Below are 17,959 nucleotides of genomic sequence, written 5' to 3'. Positions count from 1 at the left end.
TGAGTCTGGGTGTGCACATGTGTGTATATGAGCACTCTAGGAATTACTGAAATGTGGGTTTTCAAGTGAATGTAGCAGTAAGCAGTGAGCAGGGTGCTAGGTACGCAAGCATGCTAGCATCAAGTGTTTGGCCATGGATTCTTGCTTCGCATGTAATAACTAGAACCTAATTTCTGGAATGTCCTTGGATCTCATTTCTCTTGGTAAAGGAAATATTTTTTTTTAGTACTGTCATTTAAGTGAACACAGTATCAATAGAAACTAAAGGGTCAATGAAAGAGAAGGCAAGATATCACCAGGAATGAACTTTTGAAGATGAAGACGTGTATTTTGATTACAAACTGAAGAAAACTAGACCATACAGGCCCACAAAAATAAACAAGAATATAAAGGTTGAAGATTTTTCCTTAAGCCCAAGATCAATATCAGAAACTAAACAATATACATAATGACCCTTGCAAAAATCTAAAATATAACATCAAATGTTAAATGTGGAAATCTGAAAAGAAATATATAGATTTGCAAAACAGTTCTTTTCAGATGTGAGTGTGGAAATCATGTCCAATTTCTCCCATATAACCATTATATATAAAAAACATGAAGTGGCCAGGCACGGTGGCTCACGCCTGTAATCCCAGCACTTTAGGAGACTGACGTGGGCACATCACGAGGTCAGGAGTTCGAGACCAGCCTGGAAAACATGGTGAAACCCCATCTCTACTAAAAATACAAAAATTAGCAGGGCTTGGTGGCAAGCACCTGTAATCCCAGCTACTTGGGAGGCTGAGTCCGGAGAATTGTTTGAACCCAGGAGGCAGAGATTGCAGTGAGCCAAGATCGTGCCTTTGCACTCCAGCCTGGGTGACAGAGCAAGACCTCATCTTGGAAAACAAAACAAAACAAAAGATGAAGTTATACCAAATAGAGTAGTAGTCAGCTATGAGTCTAACTGAAGGTAAATCAAGGTGAGATTGTGCACTCCAAAGAAATGTCCCAGTTGCCTCCCTAAACCTGAATACCGTTAGGCTTGAGCTGGTTATCTAAATTTTACAAACAAATATTGTCTTAAGCAGGCTTAATCAGTGACTTAGCTACCAGAATAAATGTTTGTACGCTGACAGCAAATGAAGCGCATGCAAACAAGGCACTCACCTTTTTTCCCCTGAGGATCATGACAGTTTTCATGGATGCACATGCCCCAGGCTGACCAGGAAGATACTATGCAGTCCATAGAGCAAGGGATATTGCAGAGCTGAGAGGGCAACGGGGCGGGTCCCACACATAATGTCTTTTCCACAGGTCTAGAGACTGAGGGACAAAAAGATAACGGATCATGTCACATTCTCTGGACATTCTTAGCATTGCTTCTGCCTTTATTTGCATGCCTGTCTTGCAAATAAAACATTATAGTTAAAAAGAACATATGCAAAGAAAACATCAACACTTTCTAATATGTGTTGTTTAGCTTCACATGACTAGTATTTTGGTTGAGAAAAGGCAAAGAAGACAGAGGCAAAGTGCATGCGCTTGAAATTCCTGCTTTGCAGGGTATTCCCTGGGAATCTAAGAGAGAACTGGAAATATCATAGATACAAATTATCTAGAGTTATGACTTTTCAAAAAATTAAATGGCTTTGTGAAGTTTCAAGATGAGTCTATCTCAATTATATAAATGACTAGGTCACTGTGAAAAAAATCCAGATCGAAGCCCTCAGGTGGAGTGTTTAGCATAACCAATCTACTGCTGCAACTCCCCTGAGCGGGGGAGCTGGCGAAGATACACAAGAAAAATGGTTCTTAGGATAAGAAGAAAATTCAGAATCTGTGACTGCAGAACTGGCCCTTGGAAATCAGTTTCATTTGTGAGGCTACACAGAGGCCCAAATGTCCTCTTGGAAAATGACTAGTAGCTTCCGTCTCTTCCTGGTGTGCACCTGCACCCAGAGTGGGCCCACATGGAGGTCACTTCAGGTTGCAGCAACCATCTTTCCAACAACAGTGTTCACCATGTGTCCCCTGTATGCAGATGCTTTATTTTTTTCTTTTTATTTTTTGCTCTTTTAAATTTAATTAATTAATTAATTTTTTTTTTGAGACAGGGTTTCACCCTGTCACCCAGGCTGGAGTGCAGTGGTACCATCATAGCTCACTGTAGCATCGACTTAATCCATCTTCCTACCTCAGCCTCCTGAGTAGCTGGGACCACTGGTGCAATGTCACCATGATCGGCTAATTTTTTCTATTGCTTTTTTTAGAGAGAAGGTCTCCCTATGTTCCCTAGGCTGTTCTGAGACTCCTGGGCTCAAGCAATCTGCCTCCATCAGCCTCCCAAAGTGCTGGGATTACACACGTGAGCCACCATGCCTGGCCAGGAGACTCTTTCTAGGCACCATGAGAATACACAGAAGAAGGAGAAGATAAGATCCCAATCCTTGTGAAGACTGTAATTTTATAGGAGCTAGGATAGTAATACTTGGAGATGACACTCTAAAGGAACAGACAAATGCATTAAGTAATTACTCTTGCACAGAGAGACCCTAAACTAGGAAGGCTTTGAAGCAATCTAGAGTTTTTTTTAACAAATGGTTAAAGTTCCAAAAATGTTATTTTACACACTAGTTTGTACTATTGTCTAAATATTTCTGATATGTCATTTCTATTCAGTTGAGCACACTAGAAATGCTTCCAAGGTGGACACTGCAGTAAGAGGAGTGAGTTGTAAATCACACCATCTACTTTCTGTCTTAGCCTTAACACATGTGTAAGAGTCAAATCTGGTAAGAGTGAAAATAAATTTCAGCACTGACCAGCAGAACTTCGAACACCAAAATAGCAGCAAAATAAAAAAATACTATCATGACAAAGTTGCAACCCATGGGGAAAAAGTATTTCTAATGAACAATGAGGCAACCTGAGCTGCTTATGAGGGTGAAAGGAAAAGAGAGGCTATGAAACAAAATAATAATGTTTTATTTGCAATTAATTCTTTTCCAGTTTACCAAAAGGATTTGATATGACTTAAAATAAAGGGCAAGTACAAAGCAAGATTGCCAATGTAAATGTTACAGTTTGCAAGCCATGTGGAGGGGACAGAGAAAGGAAGAGAGAACAGGTATTAGGGGAATGTAAAGGGATTGCCCAGGGAGGCTGAGAAGAGGTGGCAATCAAACAAAGATTGTGCTTGAAATGGGAACAATAGGATGAGAAGCTGGTGTGACCGGAACTGGGGATGCACAGATGAGACTGATGAACTGTGGGTAAAGGGGAACCCAAGAGATGGGGAAGGGGTTTGTGATTCATCCCCAGGGTTGAGGAAATCAAGACACACACAAGACAGTCATTCATTGAGTAAATCATGCATTCATTTCAAACCACTGAGCATCCATCTAAATCAGGCACTCTTGAGTAGTGTCTGGTTACAAGGAGCTCTCAGTCTAAAAGGGTAAATCAAGCAGTGTATTAACAGAGCTGATGAAAGAGATGTGCCAGAGCATTGTATAAATAGAAATCTGCATAGCTGGATGGCTTAAGGCAGAAGTGTATTTCAATCTGGTCTCATACATGTTAGCATGTGTTCTCACAAACTCAAACTTTAGTTCCAAAAACAAAACCTTGGTAATGATGGAAAAGAAAGTGGGCCATGTAAGCTGATGTTTAATAAGCATTTAAAATGCATGCTAGGCACTAGTTATAACCCACTTATCAACATTAATTCATTTAATCTGCATAACTTCCCTTTGAGATATATGTTATTATTCTCTCTAGTTTTAAAATAAGGAAACTGAGGCACAGAAATGTTCACTTATTCACATTCCCAGCTAGCGAGCAGTGGACCTGGGAATGGGATCTAGGCATCTGGGTCTGAGTTTGTCTTCTTAACCACAGCCCCATATGACCTCGGTATTTGTCATTCAACCTATATTAAGAATAGGTTAATATAGGTTGCATGGGACACTTCTCTGGGTGGCCTTGGACTGATACAGTTTTCCCTCTTTGTTGTGTGTAGCTCCCAAAAATAACTGTAGAATGAGCTGAAAATGCAACATCCAGAGATAAGGGGGAAGCTAGCCAAAACAGCCCCGGCTTTGCTCCAGTCCCCCATAAGAACAAGATGTCCTTCAACATTTTTAGCCCAGCATGTCAGGAATCCCCCAAGGTATAAAACCCAAGATGGGCCACTTTTCAGTGTCCCTCATCTGCAGTGCAAGTGGGATATGCACAGTGGAGACCCCATGGGCAGCTTTCTGTACCGTGGGGCACCAGCTCACAATGAATCGTAGGCGTCTGTTGTCCCTTGCTGCCTATCTGTGAGTAATAAATCTGCTTCATATAACTTGTTGCATATGAGTGTATTTGCTCCCACTGGACTCAGACAAGTTGGTAACCAGTGCACAGTGGACCTGCATCACACTACTTGTTAACACAGTGTTAGGTGCTAAAGCTACAATGGTGAGTAAAACATACCAGGTTTCTGTCTTCATAGGGTCCATATTACAGCAAGAATTCATATTAATTGTATATGGGTCCACAAATCCTAATAAGACTGGAAAGCTGTATTACTGCCGTCTTTCCTTGCCATGACTGTCTCTCTCATTACTAAGAAGATACTCTAAGCCCCTCAGCCCCAAGACCCAGCTGACAGCTGCTGCCACAACCTCTGTACTTGATGTTGGGCCCTGCAGTTCAAAGCACTCAATCAACCGGAGCAACTCTCAGGCACACAGTAGGCAAGCACTACAGTGTATCTGAAGCTCCCAGCATGTCTGTGCGGGAAGGGCTTATGGTTGGCAGTGCAGCTGGAAAAAGCCTGGGAAATACGTTCTGAAGCTGCATTTGTCAAGGACACTGTGTCTACACAGATATTATGCTTATGTGGCTTATTTCTGGAGGCCTGTTGAGGATTACGGGGGTTGTGAGGTTAAGTCCCCTGAGTCCCCTTTGATAAATACTTAACTGTCAATTAGTTGAGTGTTGAACATTAGAACTAATGGTACCCTCAGATTTGAAATTAGAGAAGGACATGGTTTGCTGGAAAAGAACAGGGAGGGATTTCCCCAGGGACTATTAAGTGACATATTGGAGGACCAGGGGTAGGAGAGAGACCATTTATCAAAGTAGTCACGTCTCTTCAGCACCTGCTGTTTTGATGGACAGTGAATCGTAATCCATATTAATAAATTATTCCAGTGTCTGGTGACAAGTCTAAGATGCTTCATTTAGACACTGAATCAATGTGCTTGGGTCAGCCTGTCTCTATCACAGACCCACTAAGCCCACCCCAGGCTAAATTTGTTCTAGAAATAAATCATGAGTAAGTCACAAAGAACTTACCAGCTTCAGACCACTTAGCAAGTCATATCTTCCAGAGAAGAGTAAAAACACAGGATATTTCTATGCTCCAACAGTCAACAGGACTTTCAGAGCTAGAGGGAGCTTCAGAGCTGATTTAGTTTAATTCATCAATTTTACTGAAAAACTAAGCTCCCAAGACTTTGGGTGGTTTCTCCAAGTTCATTCAGCAAGCACAGAGCAAAGCAAGAGCTAAGCCTCTACCCAAGTGGCCAACTCATCTCTGTCTATCCTTCTTGGTTTTCCTTCCATAGAATGAAAACATCAGATAGCGCAGATGTGGTCATTTCTACCAAGGATATTTTGTTTATGAATCACAGTGACCAGAACTGGAGGCAACACGTGACATGACAGACCCAAGAATCTTTAAATAAATTTAACACTTCAAACCCTTTATACCTTTAAATAAAATCCAAATCCTTCCCCTCCTTCACTGCTACTGCAAAACTCCAGTCTTTTCCCAAATGGTCCCCATCAAGGAGGCAGTGAGACCAAAATTTGCTCCAGTTCAAAGGACTATCATACTTTTTAAAAATTTGTGGCTGTTCATATTGAAATACATTTATCCCAGGAAGTGGGTGGAGTGAAGGCATTTCCTGGGTCACCTAAAGTTGGGTGATCTATGCAATTTACTGTCTAGTGAGTCTTCAGTTCTCTTTGGCCAAACTCCAGCCACGATGTTTGTAGTAAGAACTGCTGCTTTTCTATTCACCTGCACTCCTTTCTCTGAAACTACTGCCTGAAACAAATTTATTTCTATAAACTAGCTCTGTCTTCTCTTAATTCAATGAGGCCCTAGGAGCAGGTCTGGGCTATCCCACTTCCTCCAGCTGCGTCTTAGACCATGTCACCTTGGAGCCTTCTGCCATTCCTGGGCTGACCAACTGCCAGACTAGGTAAGCAATTATCCAAGGTCTTATAGGCTATTTAGGTTTGGTAGACAGCAATGTTAATCCCCACAGAGACTCTTCATGGTCACAAAATGTTAAAGAGTCAAAATAACATATAACTCAGACAAATCTGGATCACTGCCTAGCGGCATCTTTCTAAATGCTAAGGAAAATATTATAGTATTGTAAGTGATTGCACATATGCAATAGTCATTAATATTTTGAATATTTTGGTGGTGTCTAAACTGGAATTTTTCATTTGCAATATGAAATTATTAAATTGACCTGTCTCACAAGAAATGTTAAAGTCTGCTACTAATGATTGCAAAGTCACCTTAAATAATGAATTCCTCCATGAACAGAATGTTAATTAAGAGGAGGAAAAATATGCTTGGTAGGGGATATGTTTAATGTTAAGAAAAAAAATCTGTTCTTAATTCTAGATATGAACAAAGTTTACCATTTTCCTTAATGACATGGTGAATTCAGATGAGCATATAAATTCATTCAAAACGAATTGTAATTAAGAGGAAAAATGCCTGTTGTGATCATTAGCATGTGACTGCCATTGAAAAAAAAATGAGTATCATTTTTTGAAATTAAATCAAACTCTACTCCAAACTAATTTGAATTAACCGAGAAATAAGATGCTAAAGAATCAATGAGTATACATTTTCCCACCCCTATTGATAGCCATTTTGTAAGATTTAAATTTCAGTTCATTTAAACTCCTTAAAAAGAAATTAAAATGGAATTGCATAATAGTATTTAATTAATTATAATATAATAACCATGTATCCCTCTTTAGTTTAAATACAGGAAGTTATATTTGCTTAAAGTAAAAAGAGGTACTATAAGAGTCACTGGCGCTTTCTTGTTTTTAAATATATCTATTACTGGATAAAAAAATCAAGTCAGTCTTTTTCAAAATTCAGAAAGTGTTTGAGGTAATTCTGCCAAGGCATAATGGAGTTCATCTTTCCTTTAGGACAAAAAGAAGTATCTTACAGATGGTAGAGGAATTCGTCACAAGATACTAATTTTTCTCCCCAGCATTTTCAAAAAAGTAGAGATTAAAGGAAAATAAAGCTACTGTTACTTCCTAAGAACCCCCAAAACCTAAATTGTTTTGCCTGCTTTCTACCTTAGGGGTACCTAAGTAACCCTACAAATAAAACATTCTATCTTCAGTTAATTTTAAATATGATTTTGATTTCCAGAATACAACATCAACCTCCTCAAAGAAGTTAGATAATGAAGTTATAGTCATTTCAGTTTTCCAAATCAAATGAAGGCACTGTAAACCCGAAAGGAAATGCTCACTCAAAGACTCAGAACTCCCCAATTCCATGGGCTTTTCAAGAAACAACCAAAAAAGCCCCAGCAATTGCTCAAATTTAATTTGAAACTAATGAAAGAGCCTACTTATGTAAAAATGCTACTTTCTAAATGATTTTTGAGAAACAATATTGCCCCTGATATATTCATTTAGGGAGTACACTGACTTGGCAGAAACTCAATCTACCTCCTGCCTCTTCTACAGACTGAAGGAGTCAAATGGTGGAAGGGGAAAGATAAATAATTTTACAATTTTAACCATAAAGCCATTTTCCTTCAAGAAGCATCATGCATTGTTTCAGTTGACTGTTGCCACTGGGATTTGCAAAATAATGAATCAGTCTTTTAACTTGGTAAATAGAATAAAATCTGTCTCCTAGAACTTATAGGCAGCTTAAATAATTAAATCACTTCTCATCCTATTATACCTAATAAAGCTTAATTTTAGCCATATTGTGACTCTCTTGGCAAAGTACCATGCAATACAATTTGGCAGGAAGATGTGTGTATATGCACAGCAGATTTAATATATAAAAATAATTCCTGCAATTAGAAATAATTATGTAAAATTTGGCCACATGTCAAAAAGTTTTCTGAATTTCATTCATTTCATATAGCCAATTAGAAAATGAATATCAACTAGTGATTTTCCTAATGATAAAGAGTAACAGCACTATAGGCAAAGATAGAAAAACACTCTTCAGGAGAAAAATAAAGGCAAAACAAGTGAAGCACATATATAATTTTAGAAAGAAATCGAAGTCAATAGCCACCAATTACATAATTAAGGAAAAAAATATAGTAGCCTTCATCCATATATTCATCTGTTTCTATTATCATATGTTCTCTCCTCTGTCCCCCTTTTGAAACTTATTTTCTGATTATTTCTCAGACTTTTGGCTCAGAAATAAAAGAAGCGCATGGAGAAGATAGAAAGAACAAGAGCTGATCTAAATGACATCTTCTACAGTTCATGAAGTGAGAAGCACCATTATTGATGACACAGAAGAGAAAGGCGGCCAGTGAGAGATGGGGAAGTGGTCAACAAAAGAGAAAAAGTAAAAAGGCAGAGAGGCAGGTACAACGAAAGAGCTATTTCCAGAGATTTCAAGGGCAGAAATATGCAATGTGAGGGAAGGGGAGCTTTCAAAAGGTCCAAGAGTCCTCTTCACACCCAGCACTTTGTAACTTATAATTCATTTTCTTTTCCATAGAAACTATGACAACAGTTAAATGAAAGCAAGTCTTCCCAGGAATGATCACAAGTGCCTATTTAACTAATGTTGGTATTAATAGCTAAAAGGCATTGACAACCCACTTGGCTCTAGGTGCTATGCTAATTGCTTTAATGTGATTTCTCATTTACTCATCACAACCACTCAGGTGCGTACAATTATCATTTCTATTTTACAGATGAGATAACTGAAGGTAAGTTATTTGTCTCAAATTACAAGGCTAATAAGTGACAAACTCCAGGCTTCTTAAATCTCCATATCCTTTAATACTACACTATACAATGATTTTGTATTTGCAAGAAAAATTATAATAGAAAAGTAGGCTGTTATAGTAATAATTAACTAGGAAAAAAATAAGTGACCATTTTGTCTGCTTCCAAAAAATATGTGAAATGAGATAAAATAGAAAAAAATAGGTTTAAAAATGTCACCAGTACAAGCTAAACCTTAGGAAAGGTAAGTGTTGTCAAAGTAAAAGAAGCTAGATGAGTATTTTTGTGGTAATCTAAAAAGTACTTAAGATTATTTCCAAAGGCTTGAGAGAGGGGATGAAATGTGTTTATATTGACTATTTTCATTTTAACATTTAGTTGTAGGACCATTCCTAAAAACATTTAAAGAGTTCACTATAAGCACCCCTCCTCTTCAAGTTTTGCTTAAAGGGCAAAGAATGACCAAAAAAAAAAAAAAAAAAAAAAATTAAGGTAGCTTTGAAACTGGGGAAGGAGTGGCAACCAGGTGCAAAGGTCACCCTCCACTAGCTACAAACACAGTCATATGTCACATAATGACACTTCACCTCAAGGACTGCACAGACAACTGTGGTCCCATAAGATTATAATGGACCTGAAAAATACCTGTTGCCTAAGGACATCACAGTCATCCTAATGTCATAGTGCAATGCATTATTTACATTTGTGGTGATGCTGGTATAAACAGACCTGTGGTGCTGCTAGTCATATAAAAGTACAGCACATACAATTATGTACAATATATAATACTTGATAATAAATAATTGTATTACTGGTTTGTACATTTACTATACTATACTTTTTATTGTTAGAGTGTACTCCTTCTACTTACCAAAGTAATTAACTATAAAACAGCCTCAGGCAGGTCCTTCAGGAGGTATTCCAGAAGAAGGCATTGTCTTTTTGTTGCTGTTTTTTTTTTTATACTTTAAGTTCTAGGGTACATGTCATTGTTAACAGAGGAGATAGTAGCTCCATGTGTGTTATTGCCCCTAAAGATCTTCCAGTGGGACAAGATGTGGAGGTGGAAGACAGTGATATTGATGATCCTTACCCTACGTAGGCCTAGGGTAATGTGTGTGTTTCCGTCTTAGTTTTTAACAAAGAAGTTTAAAAGTATAAAATAAAAAATAAAAAAAGTTAAAAATGGAAGAAAGCTTACAGAAAGAGTAAGATGAAAGAAAATATTGTGCTGTTGAACAACTGTTTTTGTTTTAAGCTAAGTGTAATAACAAAAGAGTTAAAAGTTTTAAAAAATTGAGAAGTTTATGAAGTACAAAAGTTAAATTAAGCTAAGATTAATTTATTATTGAAAAGAGAAGTTTTAAAAATAAATTCAGTGTAGCATAAGTGTGCAGTGTTTATAAAATCTACAGTAGTGTACAGTAACATCCTAGGCCTTCATACTCACTCAGGACTCACTCACTGATTCACCCAGAGCAACTTTGACTCCTACGAGCCCAATTCATGTAAGTGCCCTACACAGATGTGCCGGGTTTTAATCTTTTACACTGTATTTTTACTGTATCTTTTCTATGTTTAGATATACAAATACTTACCACTGTGTTATAATTGCCTACATTATTCAGCACAGTAACATGCATTACAGGTTTGTAGCCTGTGAGCATTAGGCCATACCATACAGCCTAGTTGTGAGTGGACTATCCCAACTAGATTTGTGTAAGTACACTGTATGATGTACAAAGACAAGATCATCTAACAAAGCATCTCTTAGAAGGAACCCCCTCATTAAGCCCTGTATTAGTCCATTCCCATGCTCCTGTGAAGAAATACCCGAGACTGGGTAATTTATGAAGAAAAGAGTTATAATTAACTCACAGTTGTTCAGGGCTGGGGAGGCCTCAGGAAACTTACAATCATGGAAGAAGGGGAAGAAAACATGTCCTTCTTCACATGGCAGCAACAAGGAGAAGTGCAGAGTGTAGCGGGGGAAGCCCCTTACAAAAACATCAGATCTCATGAGAACTCACTCACTGTCATGAGAACAGCATGGAGGTAACCACCCTCATGATCTCAATTACCTCCCACCAAGCCCCTCCCACAACATGTGGAAACTATGGGAAATAAAATTCAAGATAAGATTTGGGTGGGAATATAGCCAAACCATATCATTCTGCCCCTGGCCCCTCCCAAATCTCATGTCTTCACATTTCTTTCTTTTTCTTTTTCTTTTTTTTTTTTTTTGAGACAGAATTTCACTCTTGTTGCCCAGGCTGCAGTGCAGTGGCACCATCTCAGCTCACCACAACCTCTGCCTCCCGGGTTCAAATGATTCTCCTGCCTCAGCCTCCAGAGTAGCTGGGATTACAGGCATGCACCACCACACCTGGCTAGTTTTGTATTTTTAGTAGAGACAGTGTTTTCTCCATGTTGGTCAGGCTGGTCTCAAACTCCTGACCTCAGGTGATCTGCCCACCTCGGCCTCCCAAACTGCTGGGATTACAGGCGTGAGCCACTGCACCAAGCCATGTCTTCATTTCAAAATGTAATCATGTCTTCCCAAAAGTTCCTCAAAATTTTAACTCATTCCAGCATTAACCTGAAAGTCCAAGTCCAAAGTCTCATCTGAGACAATTCATGTCCCTTCCACCTATAAGCCTATAAAATCAAAAGCAAGTTAATTACTTCCTAGATACAATGGGGATACAGGCATTGGGTAAATACACCCATTCCAAATGGGAAAAATTGGCCAAAATGAAGGGGCTACAGGCCCCATGCAAGTCTGAAATCCACAGGGGCAGTCAAATCTTAAAGCTCCAAAATGATCTCCTTTGACTCCGTGTTTCATGTCCAGGTCATGCTGATGCAAGAGGTGGGCTCTTGTGGCCTTGGGCAGCTCCACCCCTGTGACTTTGCAGGGTACAGCCAGCCTCCTGGCTGCCCTCACAGCGTGGCATTGAGTGTCTGCAGCTTTTCCAGGTACAGAGAACAGGAAGGCTCATGGGATTCACTAGGTCCCAAGTAGTGCAAAAGCTGTTGGTGGACCTATCATTCTGGGATCTGGAGAACAGTGGCCCTCTTCTCACAGCTCTACTAGGCAGTGCCCTGGTGGGGACTCTGTGTGGGAACTCCAACCCCATATTTCCCTTCTGCACTACCTTAGCAGAAGTTCTCCATGAGGGTTTCACCCCTGCAGAAAACTTCTGCCTGGACATCCAGGTATTCTCATATATCCTCTGAAATCTAAGTGGAGGTTCCCAAACCTTTATTCTTGACTTCTGTGCACCAAAAGGCCTAACACCACATATACACCAAGGCTTGGAGCTTCTACCCTCTGAAGCAACAGCCTGAGCTGTATATTGGCCCATTTTAGCCATGGCTAGAGCTGAAGCAGCTGGGATGCAGGATACCATGTTCGAGGCTGCATAGAGCAGGAGTGCCCTGGATCCAGCCTATGAAATCATTTTTCCTTCCCAGACCTCCAGGCCTGTGATGGGAGGGGCTGCCACAAAGTTCTCTGACATGCCCTGAAGACATTTTCCCCATTGTCTTGGTGACTAACATTTGGCTCATTGTTATTTATGCAAATTTCTGCAGCCAGCTTGAATTTCTTACCCCAAAATGGGGTTTTCTTTTCAATGGCATCGTCAGGCTGCAAGTTTTCCAAACTTTTATGCTCTGCTTTCTCTTGAGCACTTTGCTGCAAATTTCTTCCACTAGATAACCTAAATCATCTCTCTCAAGTTCAAACTTCCACAGATCTCTAAGGCAGGGACAAAATGCCACTAGTCTCTTTGCATACCAAAAGTGACCTTTACTCCAGTTCCCAACAAGCTCTTCATCTCCATCTGATACCACCTCAGCCTGGACTTTATTGTCCATATCCTTATTAGCATATTGGTCAAAGCCATTCAACAAGCCTCTAGAAAGTTCCAAAGTTTCCTACATTTTCCTTTCTTCTGAGCCCTCCAAGCCTCTAGGAAGTTCCAAACTTTCCCACATATTCCTATCTTCTTCTGAGCCCTCCAAACTGTTCTAACCTCTTCTGAAGTCACTTCCACATTTTCAGGTATCTTTACAGCAGTGCCCCACTCTCTGCAGTACCAGTTTTTTGTATTAGTCCATTCTCATGCTGCTATGAAGAAATACCCGAGACTGGGTAATTTATAAAGGAAAGAGGTTTAATTGACTCACAGATTCGCAGGGCTGGGGAGGCCTCAGGAAACTTATAATCATGGTGGAAGGGGAAGTAAACACGTCCTTCACATGGCAGCAGCAATGAGAAATGCAGAGCAAAGAGGGGGAAAAGTCCTTTATAAAACCTTCAGATCTCATGATAACTCACTCACTATCAATGAAAACAGCATGGAGGTAACCACCCTCTTGGTTCAATTACCTCCTACCAGGTCCTTCCCATGACACTTGGGGATTATGGGAACTACAATTCAAGATAAAATTTGGGTGGGGACACAGCCAAACCATATCAAGCACCTAACATCACTATAATGTAAGTAGCACAAATTCTTTCTTCTTATCAATTAAGAAAGGCCAGAGGTGACAGTAAAATGTCTGTAAGGCAAATGATCAAGAATTTGAAGGGAGAAGGATGTTTAAAAAAAATACAAAAGCATGGTTGAGATATGGATGTCTGAGAAGAGAGAAAGGGAACAGGAAGATCTGGTAAGAAAGAGGTGAGAAAAATCAGCTAGGTCTCGCAGACTTCAGTTCTGGTCACAAGATGCCCTTTTAGCCCACGGGATGAATCAAGCAAGACAGATCTTCACCTGTGTTCCTTCAGAAGGTAGGTACCCTCACCTAAGAGTATCTGAACAGAGATCTGTAATAATGATAGCAAGGAGAAATCCACATTCTCTAAAATAATATTCTCCTCCAAAAACACCACCACAAACTCCAAAGCTTAAACCTCTTTATAAAAGGACGAAAAAAAAAAAGCAGACAAGGTCCAAGTAAGAACTCTGTGTCTCTAAAATAAATATGTGCCTTTTTTTTCAAAGGAAGGAGTAATGAAGACCTCATTGTAACTGACGTCCTTGTTAGCATATGCTACTTTAAATTTGCAAATCATTTTAGACTAAACAAGTTAACTCAGCTTCAAAGGAAGGCTCATGGGATTCACTAGGTCCCAAGAAGTGACAGGAACAAGAGTCCGCAGAATTTTTAAAATACAGATTAGTTCATTCTTCTGTGTGAGGAAATGCATAACCCCTTTACTGCAAAACCGAACAAAAGCATCTTCTTCCCAGGTGCATTCATGTATTACAAGTCCTACTTGTATAGCTCTTCACTATGTCACAGCCAGTATTCTAAATCAGTAGCTTCCAACCTGTCTAAACCAACAGAACCTAACATAGACCCAAGTCAGAGGCACTGGGTCAAAATTGGGAACAGAGTAGCAGAGAATACAACAAGGATTTATACTTTATAAAAATCTTTATGATTACCAGGTTGGGGAGTCACTCTTGTGAATAATTTATGGAATATAATTTTGACAAGCCAATTGACAAAATACTCTCATTTAAAAACCATTAAACTAAGAGTCTGCTACTACTCCTGTGAACTGGGCCAATCTCTTAACAACTGAGCTTCAACAAAATAAACATATTAGACTATATGGTGTTTCTCACCTAAGCTTCATGATCTCCTCCCTCAGTAATTTTTGTGAACATTTTTTTCCTAATTGTCTTTTCCTCCCTTATGATATTTTCACAATAAACATATGCTTATGTTTCACAACCAACATATTTTCACAATAAACACAATAAACAGCACATATCTGCATATGTGCTATATGTGTATTTGTGCTTTATATATAAGTACAATATTTTATTTAACCCTAAGAACTAATTTTTGTCCCCTTGGAGGTGATATCACCTCTACTGAGAATGCTTGGACTAGATCACATATTGAACAATTGATGTACTAAGCAACATACAAGTATAGTCTAATTTAACTAATAAGAAAATTCTATGAGATGAGTACTACTAGTATCTCCAGTTTTCAGTGAGACAACTAAAGGTTTTTTTTTAATCCATCCAAGATTTTACGATTCCTAAACGGCTGAGGCAAGACTTGAACTCAGAGAGTGTGATACTAGTTTTCCCTCTTTATCACCATGTCAGACTCTTCCAGATTAAGGATTTGAAACTCGGCTTTGTTGTGCTTTTCCATGGCTATAGACTGAAATCTATCATTTTAATTTGACTACAGTGCATCTCAGCACCTCTGTATTGCCTGTAGTTAAAATCTATATGCTGATATTTTTATTACTATTTTACTACTTGTATTAAAGATAATACTTTAGCCAATAAGATACACTATTTTCTGGTAGCATTCTAGTGCATGAGGAGAACATGGAAACTTAAAAACAACTGATATGCTGTAGAATTTTATGAATTTTTTTCTTTTGCTTAAATAGCAGACATGTTATAAAAAGTTGTCTTAAGTTGTATATGCCTAAATTTTTCACATATACATATATCATCAGAGAAAATGGGTTATAAAATGGAGACAATTATTTACATTTTAAAATACTACAGTTGTCTTCTATGAAGTTTTGAGAGAGAAAGCACCAAATATAATGAGAATAATTATTTCATTAAAAAATGAAATTAGATGATTTTACACTAAAAACAGCATGGATGTATCTGCAGGTTCTTAAATGCAAAAAAAACACTGATTCTGAAAGCGTTATTACATATTTCTAAAAGGACAGGTAAAATGAATTTTTCAAAGTAATATAGTTTTTTAAATAACACATGAAAAACTACAGGTGCAGCAATCTTTTTTTTAGCATTTATACCTTCTTAATTGAGATGCTCTAACAAATACTGTTTTGTTCAAATCAATGAAGCCCACAGATAAGACATACTTATTATGGCTAATATTTGGCAGCATGGGGGGCTCTCAATGGATAGTAGTCATGGCTTTTCAGATAATATTCCTACCTCTGGCAGCTTAAGATCTTTACAATAATGAACTCAATTTGGCACAAAAGTCAGAAAGCCTTTAGGGGCTCCCTAAGAGAGAGTACAGATAATGGTAAGGCACTTTATCTAAGAACCATCAGCGTTACCTATCCAGAACCATCCTGCCTCCAATCAGGCCCAGTAGAATCCAAATAGGACAAGACTCCTATTACAACCATTCCTGCTTTCTGATATATGAATATTTCTTATCCTGGGAACAAAGACAAGACACATCTTGCAGGCCACCAGGCCATAACTAACTGTGGCCTCTCTTCTTAATATTCATTGTCAACTAATTATATGATACTCCTTTCATCTATAGTTATGTTATTTTATATCTATGATAATAAAAAGCTGACATACACTGCTATATTTTTGGAAAAAAGAAGCTTCTCCTTTTCTGAGTTGCCACTTGCATGACCTAAGGAGGCTTTATGTCTCAAAACAATAGCTAGCCAGATCCTAAAGAAAATAACAGCCCACTTTTCTCCTCAGAGCTGTGCTCTCTCCTTGAATCTTAGAATGAATGAGATCTTAATTATATCTTATAATAATATCCTACTTTTACAAATGAGAAAATCAAGGTCTAGAGTGATCATATCACTTTTTCAAGATCAACAGCGTAAAAATCAACCTAAAATTCCCTGTCCTGATGCTTAGTTCATTCATTTTTATTGCTTCTAGTTAAAAATAATAATAAAAGATAAAATCCTTGATTAATTCATATCCCAATCCCTCCAATACTTCACATCTATTCATTTTATTCTGCAATGATGATGTTCTTCTCCATGAAATGGATATTTTTTTCTCCTTCCCAATTAGGTTGCAAATACCCTGTAGTTAGGTCTAGATCATCTATTTCCACCAGATAGTCATTATTAGTGTGTTTTCACTCACCAAGAAAAACAACACAGGTCTTTTTGTCAATACACAGTTTGAAATAAGCATTCTACCTACAATGAAAGGCCTCTGTAGACTATGTAGATATTTAAATAAGAACACATATATTAAGTTAAATTCCCCTATGATACTGAGTCTGCAAAAGCAGACACTGTATCTGTCCAGCTGACCATTTTAACTTGAGCCTCTCTGATACTGACAAGCAGATAGTCAGCACTCAATAAATGTTGAATAAACACATAAATAAATTAGTGTGGTTATATGAATTCAATTCTAAATGAAATACTAAATAAAAGAGGGAAAAAGTTGGTAGCAACAATTTGATGTATATTTGAGAGTATGTAATGGCCTTAAAATCCTAATATACTGGGTCTTAATAGGGTTGTACAGGTCAAGTCTAGAAAAGTTCACCTTACCAAGGGGGCAGGTTGGAGCTGAAATCCAGCCTATTCTCTTCTTTCCAAGCTGTTCCCTCTAGTTTATGCCTCAAAAGGCACTACTTGCTATTACTTCCACCCAGAGGAATGACATTTTGATTCAAATGATGACTCCGTTTATGCTGTCTGTTGCCCTACCCATGTGCAATCTTAAAACATAAGTACCTGTAGAGTCAAGTTGGTTTAAATGTTTCATCTTGAAATTAGAAGACACTCCTATAGCCATAAACTCTTATGAATTGTTTTAAAGTTAATTAAAAGCTGGAAAAAAAAAACCACCAGGCAGTACATCAGAAATATGTACAAATCAAAAAAATTCAGATGATTGGTTAAAAAAAGATCCCAAACCAATGAAAATACAGTATATGGAAGAACTATATATAAGTAACAGATTCTTGTGGTCTGAGATTAACCAGTACAGTTTATTAGAAATAAGATACTAAGATACAGAATGAAAAATGACTAGGGGAAATAAGAGCAAGGTTAATAGAGGCATGCATGAAAGGTCAGCATGTTAAATTTACTTGCTAAAGATCCCAAAGTCCAAAAACTTAAATAGACACAGTGTGAAAGTGCCCACATTAGGCCACTTACCTTTTGTAACCTCTTAGC

The 17,959-nt window shown here is 38.2% G+C and overlaps 1 protein-coding gene across 1 annotated transcript in view; it reads right to left on the bottom strand.

The window, feature by feature from the left end:
* The window catches only part of THSD7B (thrombospondin type 1 domain containing 7B), a 913,367-nt gene that overhangs the window by 513,533 nt on the left and 381,875 nt on the right, over nucleotides 1-17,959 (bottom strand). The window contains exon 6 of the mRNA XM_019021646.4: nucleotides 1,153-1,308. Coding sequence (XP_018877191.3) covers nucleotides 1,153-1,308 — 156 coding nt within the window. The remainder of the gene's footprint in view (nucleotides 1-1,152; nucleotides 1,309-17,959) is intronic.

This window comes from Gorilla gorilla, chromosome 11 (genome assembly GCF_029281585.2).
Source record: "Gorilla gorilla gorilla isolate KB3781 chromosome 11, NHGRI_mGorGor1-v2.1_pri, whole genome shotgun sequence".
Taxonomy (NCBI): domain Eukaryota; kingdom Metazoa; phylum Chordata; class Mammalia; order Primates; family Hominidae; genus Gorilla; species Gorilla gorilla.
The sequence above is the reverse complement of the archived record's forward strand: the minus strand, read 5'-3'. Positions and strand labels throughout refer to the sequence as shown.